The 8,948-nt window shown below is 37.2% G+C and overlaps 1 protein-coding gene across 3 annotated transcripts in view; it reads left to right on the forward strand.

Moving 5' to 3' along the window:
• The window catches only part of LOC131039129 (uncharacterized), a 217,834-nt gene extending 209,371 nt beyond the window's left edge, over window positions 1-8,463 (forward strand). For 2 of the 3 annotated variants that reach the window (XM_057971782.2, XM_059213015.1), the window contains exons 17-18: window positions 7,845-7,949; window positions 8,054-8,463. In XM_057971782.2, the coding sequence (XP_057827765.2) occupies window positions 7,845-7,949; window positions 8,054-8,167 (219 nt within the window). In that variant the 3' untranslated portion in view covers window positions 8,168-8,463. Of the gene's footprint in view, window positions 1-7,844; window positions 7,954-8,053 lie in introns of those variants that run through there. The other variant, XM_059213016.1, reaches the window with a different exon arrangement.
• Window positions 8,464-8,948: the final 485 nt, after the last annotated feature.

An 8,948-nucleotide genomic window follows, 5' to 3' on the forward strand; every position in this document is an offset into this window, starting at 1 on the left:
ATTTAATATATTACTAATAAACTTATTAATATATATTATCATCATTATTAGTGTATTCTTTAGCATTTACATTAATAAAATTATTGATGTCAATTATTATTAATATATTCGTATATATATTATTACTAATAATAAGCTTTGTAAATTTTAATGAATGCATTTATAAAATAGATAGTAATTTTTATGATTCCCAAGAAAGTCTTACATCATGTGATATAATCGAGGGTTATCACAGTTCCCCCTTCTCAATTTTGCTTGTCCTCAAGCAACTTAAGATCTTCTTCTCTTTCCCAAGTAGCATCCTCATTTGGAAGATTCCTCCATTTTACCAGGTATTCGGTGATGGTCCTGTTTCTAAGCTCCTTTTTCCGAGTCCAAGAATGACCTCAGGGTATAAAGTGAGCTTCCCTTCATCATCTATGGGGGGTAGTTCACTACATGGAACCGTGTGTTGTCCGAGAATCTTCTTAAGTCAGGAGACATGAAACACATTATGTATTTTACTGTCTTTGGGGAGTTCTACTTCATAAGCCACTTCCCCAATCCTTCGAATTACCCTGTAGGGTCCATAGAACCGGGGCTTTAATTTTTCAGCCCCATTCTTCTTGATAGAAGATTGTTTATACGGTTGTAACCACAAAAACACAAGATCTCCAGTCTCAAATGTCCTTTCTGTACACTTCCTGTCCACATAAATCTTTTGTTGATTTTGGGCTTGTTGTAAATTCTCTTTCAAGGTCTTCATGATGTCTCTGCTCTGTTTAACAAAGTCTTGTGCTTTCGGTACTCTGCTTTCTTGATTTATCTATTCCCCAAAAGTTGTGGCCTCATAGCCGTACAAAGCTTGGAAAGGACTCATCCCTATTGACATGTGGCGTGTTGTGTTGTAACAATGTTCCCCTAGATGTAACCATTTAATCGAAGCAGTTTGTTGCCCAGTAACATAATTCCTTAGGTAGCCCTCTATCCATTTGTTCACTATTTCCATTTGCCCATCGGTTTGAGGATGGTAACTGGTACTAGAAGTCAATACGGTTCCCGCCAATCTAAACAGTTCTTGCCAGAATTGGCTAATAAACTTGCTATCTCTGTCACTGACAATATTCTGAGGGAGTCCATGGAGTCTAAAATCTTCTCTGAAGAATAGATCGGCTATTTGGTAGGCTTTGTATTTTGTGGAGACTGCAAAGAAATGGGCATACTTCGTGAGTCTGTCTACCACCACAAAAATGCTATCCTTCCCCGGTGTCCTTGCCAAACCTGTTATGAAATCCATAGAAATGCTCTCCCATTTCTGATTGGAAATTGGTAATGGTTGAAGTAACCTAGCTGGATGGGTGAGCTCGGCATTATTGCGCTGACAAGTCAAGCACTCTTGTACATATTTTTGGACATCTCGTTTTTGGTCCTTCCATGCATACTTCTCCCTAATGTGCTTATAGGTTTTATAATATCCTCGATGTCCTGCCAGGGGGTTGTCATGAAATTCTTTTAGGATTTTGCTTTTGAATTTGGTCTGAGGGGCCAAGTATACCCTTCCCTTGTACAATATGAGATTACCCCTAACTTTAAAATCCTCATTGGGAGGATTTCCCTCCAAAATTTCCTTTGCTTGTGGATCCTAGTCATATTCATTAATGATTTCTTCCTTCCAATCTTTCGAGATGTTAGTGAGGGTATTAAGGTGGGCTCTTCGGGATAGTGCATCTACTGCTCCATTATTCACCCCTTTCACATATTCTATGTCAAAGTCGTAGGCTTGTATTTTTCTCACCCACTTTTGTTACCTATCGTTGAGATCCTTTTGGTTCAAGAAGAAACGTAAACTGTTATGATCGGTTTTACAATAAACTTCCCACAGACAAGGTATTGGCGGAATTTGGCTAAGGCATGCATTATGGCTAGCATTTCTTTGTCATAAATGGAATAGTGTCTTTCTGCTTCAGTAAGTTTACAACTTTCAAAGGCTAGGGGATGTTTCTTTTGCACGAGGACTGCTCCAATTCCCTCCCTGGAAGCATCACATTGTAGTTCAAAAGGCATGGAGAAATCGGGAATGGCCAATACCGAACATGAGCTCATGGTTATTTTAAGTTGTTCAAAAGCCTGTTGGGCCCTGTCATTCCATGTGAAGGCTCCTTTCTTCGTTAGATCAGTAAGGGGTGCCGCAATCTTGGAGAATTCTTTTACAAAACGTCTATAGTAGCTGCATAGTCCTACAAATCCCCTTAATTGTGTTAAGGTTCTAGGGGTGGGCCATTCCTTGATGGCCTTAATCTTTTCTTCATCAACACTTACTCCTACCTCACTAATTTTGTGTCCTAAGTAGATGATTTCGTTCATCCCAAATTCGCACTTGGAGACTTTGGCGTATAATGATTCAGTCTCAAGAATATTTAACAGCTCAATGTGTTGGAGGTGTTCTTCTCATGTCTTACTATAGGAAGGTGGCCGGGGCATTAGTGAATCCAAAGGGTAGGACCAAAAACTCAAAATGCCCATAATGACATCTGAATGTTGTTTTGGGAATATCCTCTTTCCTCATTCTAATCTGATGGTATCCGGACCTTAGATCAATTTTAGAGAAATACCTTGCTTCGTGTAATTCGTCCATTAATTCATCAATTCTGGGAATAAGGTATCTGTTTTTTATAGTTTTTTATTCAAGGCCCTGTAATCTATACACATTCTCATCATCCCATCTTTCTTCTTTACCAATACCACTGAGGAAGCAAAGGGGCTGCTACTTGGTTGGATATGCCCCATTTCTAACAACTCTTTTATGGTTTTCTCAATCTCCTCTTTGAATTTGTGGGGATGGCAGTAGGGAGTTGTAATGGCAGGTTTTGCTCCTTCCTCTAACTCTATGGAGTGCTCAAATCCTCTTTTTGGGGGTAAGCCTGGGGGAATATCTTCAAAGACTTTTTTGTGTCTCGTAAGGATGGGTCAGATATCTATATGAATGGTTTGATCACCAGTCGGAGATTTATCTAAGACCATGCATTGGGCTACCCATTCTCCTTGATCATGCCTAAGGATTTTTCCCATTTTATTACATGATACTACCTTTGGGGAGCCATCGGGGATTCCTTTTAATATTATTTCTCTTCCTTCATGTTGAAAGCATATCTCACGATTTGGACTATCCATGGTGAACCAGCCCAATGAGTTTATCCATGGCATCCCCAAAATGATGTCGTTTTCTAAATTCACCACAAAGAAGTTCCTCTTAATTGTATGTCCCCCCAAGGTGACTTCCAATTGAGGTACAAATTTATTACATCTGTCTATGGCTCTATTGCCCATGATCACTTCAAACCCCTCGAACTCTTGAGTTTTTAACCTTCTTTTTGCTGCTAAATGTTTGCTAATGAAATCGTGCGAGGCTCCTGTGTCTACCAAGGCGATTAACTTTTGTCCTTTGATTATCCCTTTGAGTCTGAAGCATCTATTCTCATTTCCTTGAGTGACGACTACCAATGTACCTGGCTCATGGCCTTCGAACCTTACCCTTTTATTGGGTCTTTCCTCATCCTGTGTTTCTTCCATGTTGTTTAACTGCCCTCTTTTACATTTGTGGCCCTTACCCCATGGGGCCTTGCATTTGAAACATAACCCCTTCTCCATGAGTTCCTCCCTCTCTTTACATCGATGATTCATACTCCATGGTTTTTTGCAGAAGAAGCAGGGTCTCTCCCGGTGGTCCCTCTTGGGTTCCTCATTCCAATGTGATGTTTTGGATGGGAACATTATATTCGACCATCCTTGTTTTCTTGATGGCCTCAACTAAGTTTTGTGGTTCCAGGGGTTTTACAAAGTTTTTAATAGTCTTTTAAGCCCTCTAAAAACATGTAAGTAAGCCTCCTTTGGGATAGGTCGGGGACCATTACTGATAAGTTTTGGAATTGGTCAATATAATCTTCAATGGTTCCTGATTACTTAAGGTGGGTTAACTCTTGGAAGTACCATTCCGAGTCCTTCTGATCGAACCGACTAATGAGCCTTTGAGGAAACTCGTTATAGGTGGATATATTCTTGTGGCCTAGGGTAATGAGACCATTATGCCACCAATTATGGGCTGCTCCAGTTAAGTGGAGTACAACAAACTTGATAGCATCTCCTTCGGTCATGGGGCTATATGAAAGGTATGTATCTAGTTTTTGGACCCAAGCTTGGGCGATATCATTCCCTGACCCATCAAAGCATGGTAGGGACATTTTGTTAACTTTAGCTTTGAGGTCTTTACCAATATGCCTCCTCTTTCTACCTTCATGAGTCTTAGACTCACAAAAATCTCTGAAGGAAACAACCCTCTGAACTTCTGGTTCTAATCTAGCATAAATTTGAGCAATTTCTTCCACACCAAGTGTAGCTTGCTCTTCCCCGCTTTCTGTATGTCCTTCTTCGAGGAGGAACTCAGGAATTGTTTGTCTAGAACTTTGGGGGGATCGTTCATTTACAGCATGATTAGAGTGGATTTCTCTTCTTGGGTTTGGAATACCTCTGTTGTTGTTGTTTGTACTTTGGAAGATTAGTTGGCTCATTCTTTCAAATTTCTCATTGGTTTGCTCCATGAATGTCTTAAGTTGTTTGGCTAATTGATCGGCCATTACTTTAGTACCTTTCTTCCTCTGATAAGTGATCATAAACTATGTTTCCCTTCCACAGGGTGGCAGGATTATGCTCTGATACCACTGTAATGTCCCTCCTAGTTATGTATTAACCTTCCTCTCAAAACCGAAGTTAGAAGAGGATAAAATATACAATATATATATAATGTAGTTAACAAATTTTGATTTAAAGAATTAACAAGTACATGGGACGAAGTCTCAGGATATGTCCCCAGGTCGGATTGCATACACCAAGGCCCTCTAGCTTGGAGAATATAGGATCCCTCCAAAGTAAGCCTAGCATATTGACCGTCTTCCCATGGAGAGCTACTCCCAACACTCCTCTTGGAACCATACATGGATCCAAGCCTACCAGGGAGGATCAATAGATAATCGATTCCTACCTTGGATGTTGCATCTTACATCCAAGCCTACCAAGGAAGAACGTCATATGTTCCATTCCTGTCTTGCATAATACATCTTATCTCCAAGTCTACCAGGGAGGATCATCAATGACCACGTCCCAACTTGGACGAGGCATTCCTACATCCAAGCCTACCACATATGCATATGATTAATCAGTATATACTGCCTACGAGAGATTATAATAATCCCGAAATTGGACTAAAGGAATTATATCAATTCCCCTTAGTCCCCATAATTCATTTAATAACATCACATTACTATTTGTCAAATAATCATCATTAATATTTATAGCTTATTCAATATTGTGATCATCTGCTTACATCGTTGATTCTAAAATGCTCATTAATATATATATATATATATATATATATATACCCACATACATACCAAACTGTATTAACAATTCTTTTACTGCGTTATCATTAATTCCCTACCAGACAGAACTTTATTACTGTCCCTATTCGCCTCTATAATCTTTTACAGACTTAAACTCCCGAATTATTAATATTCTACTTACCTCAAAATGCAGTGTTGTGCTGCTTTGTCAGTTTGACTTCCACCGTGTATGCTCTGCCAACTTCCTTTTTTATTTTTTTTACTCCCTCCCTTCTCTGCAAGCATTACCGGGTTATTTGTACCCGTGGTAGGGAAGGGTTGTGTCCCACCACGGGGTCCCTTCCGCAGGAAGGGGTGCGACGGTGGTCACAGCCCCAGAGCTGCTATCCCCGTCCCACCACTTCCCACGGGGTGGGAAATAAATTTCGTAGTTTTAAATAAAAAATAGTTGTTTACATTCCGTTTAATATATTCCTAATTAATATTTATTAGTAATTGATGTTGATAATTTATTATTAATATATTATTTTCTTATTAATATATTAACATTATTTTAATGTATTACTTCCATATTTAATATATTACTAATAAACGTATTAATATATATTATCATCATTATTAGTGTATTCTTTAGCATTTACATTAATAAAATTATTGATGTCAATTATTATTAATATATTCGTATATATATTATTACTGATAATAAGCTTTGTAAATTTTAATGAATGCTTTTATAAAATAGAGAGTAATTTTTATGATTCCCAAGAAAGTCTTACATCATGTGATATAATCGAGGGTTATCACAGGGAATGATTTTCAGGTATGTTAGGCATAATGTGTGTTGGATTGGGAGAAGGTTGATCTCTTATGTTGCTTGGGTGGAATAAGTTAATGTAACTCAACTTCAACACCATTACTTGTTAAAGCACGCACGGGAAACCATGAGTTGGTAGCTTCTTCTCACATGAATCTAAAATTCTCATGAAACTCATAAACAAGTATAAACTCCAAAAACACACAATTGTTCATTGAATCACTTTCTTCTTATGAATTGTGCCTAGTATCCTTGATATCTTTTAACTATCTACAGTCATTGCACTAACGTTACCTCAGTACTAGCATTTGCATTTTTTATTGATCCATAATGGCTACTCAATAATATATTTTCCATTTTTCATGTCTGTACTCTTTGAATTGTACAATCTCTATTTGGCATGTCCCTGTACTCTATCAACTTTAAAACCTCAGCCTAGAACATTTAAAAGGCTCAATCACTTGCAATCACTATGTTGAAAAGTAGCTGTGTAAGCTTTGAAATGAGGTCAAGTTGGTACCTTCTAAAAATTCTCTTATGAAAAGTGCCATATGATGATCTTTTAAGAATGAACAACTGCTTACCTTGTGCCCCGAGGTCATCTGATCGTGTGCTTGACAGCATGGACAAAATTAACTAAATTGACCCCCCTTCACATGGCGTTACTGGTTTAAAAAAATTTTGTTGAACAATCTCATCCAGAAATTCCCTTATCATTTTTTCAGTGATTCAAAACTCCTTTCAGGGGACTCAATTGCCTAATTTCTTTCTTTTCAAAAGTAGGCCTAATTGATCCACTCAGTCCTTCATAGACTATAACAACATTCACTTGAGTTTCCACTTTACTTTTCAGGTACATATTTGTTTTTCTTCAAACAGCTTCCACTCTTCATTTTCTTTTGTCTTCTCATTGGTCTGCTTTTGTTTGAGCATATTTCTTCAATTTTTCTTGGTCTCTTAAATTTCTTCTCTTTGTTGCTTTCGTTACTCTATCTTTTTTAGTTGAACTATAATCTCCTTTGCTTATCCAATGGTGACTGCGTGAAGGTGTGCTGTAAGGAGTAAGATGAATGGTGACAGCTTTCTCCTGGGCACAAAGGATTCCCCCGCCAACACATTGATTGCATGGGCAATAATTTTGGGCATTCTATTGCATTTTGTTTGTACTTTGTCCTATATTCAGCTTTGAAAATGTTGGTAATCTTTGAACGATCATGTTACTTAGATTTGAAGTAGGGTGGATGCCTTTTTGTTCTAATGTTCATTTGTCAGGCATTTAAATATGCAGTTACTTCTCTGTTAATAAGATGATTGCATATGGAATAGTTGCATAATATGCAGTTACTTCTCTGTTAATAAGATGATTGCATATGGAATAGTTGCATAATGCAAATTGTGTATGCATTTGCAATGCTGCAGTTGATTATATATTCATTAGCTACCAACCACTGCATCTGTGTGTGTGTGTGTGCATACATGCATGCATGTGTGTAACACCAAAAGTATCTAAGCTTGATGGAAATCTAATCCTTTATAAGTATACTAACTGTTCTTTTGTTCAGTCATATTTACAGAAGATATTTGCCTATATTTATTTGTGGACTGAAATATGAAAAAGTTGTTGCCATATACGTGAATTGAATGCTTTCCTTCTTTAGGTTGTCCTACCTGAACAAGCACGGAAAATTTATTCAGCAGTTAAGGAGAAAGGATTGCCTGTTGCTCTCATTGAATATGAAGGAGAACAACATGGCTTCCGAAAGGTACAGTTAGCATAGGATTAGTTTTTATTGACTTTTATATTAATCTCTTGTTGATTTTCAAAAAGTCTGGGTAAACTGCTTGCATTAATGTACTGATTTTACAGGCTGAAAACATAAAGTTCACTCTTGAACAGCAATTGGTGTTTTTTGCTCGGCTGGTGGGAAAATTTAAGGTGGCTGATGATATTGTTCCTGTACAGATAGAAAATTTTGACTAGTAAGTTGAAATAAATCTGGATGTGCTGCTGGATCAATTCCTAGCAGCAATTATTTCAGCTATGGTGTAAGCTTCTGCTGAGCTTATGTACAATCTCTGGTAAATGGACCACACATCTAATGAAGATCAAATCTTTAGCATAGATTTGTGAAGTGCATGACTTCAAATATCTGCTTCTGGTAATTTGGAATAGCAACATGATAAAATTGTTTAGATCAGCACTATATTACAATCATATTTCAAACAAGCTTCAAGATTTATGATGATTGTCAAATGCACACTGGATGCTTAAATTTCCTAGTGTCTCCCTTGAGGTGTATAAGCACATATGGCCTATAGATATGCACTGCATTTCTTTTCATTTCAGTCAATGTAGACTTCATTACATGATAAGTTCACTTTTTCTGTGAGACACAAATGGCTATGAAAAGTGTGTTCTTCACATGAGAGGTCAAGGACAATTTGTTAAGTTACTGGTTTGGGTTCGGATTCGGGTATAGATTCGCGGATTCAGCAAAAAAAATAAAAATTCTTGGGTACGGGTACGGGTTCGTCCGTACACACACACACATATATGTATATTAATTTTATATATATACCCATATATATTATATATATATATATATTCAATATATACAATCCATACAAAAATAAAATATACAATGTGACTTTCCATACATAAATCATAAATCCATAATTGCCAATGCCAATAAATATTCATATATCCCAAATGTAATCAATAAACTAATAACTAAAGTCTAATATCATATTCATAATCTGCA

Source organism: Cryptomeria japonica, chromosome 10 (genome assembly GCF_030272615.1).
Source record: "Cryptomeria japonica chromosome 10, Sugi_1.0, whole genome shotgun sequence".
NCBI classification, from domain to species: Eukaryota; Viridiplantae; Streptophyta; class Pinopsida; order Cupressales; family Cupressaceae; genus Cryptomeria; species Cryptomeria japonica.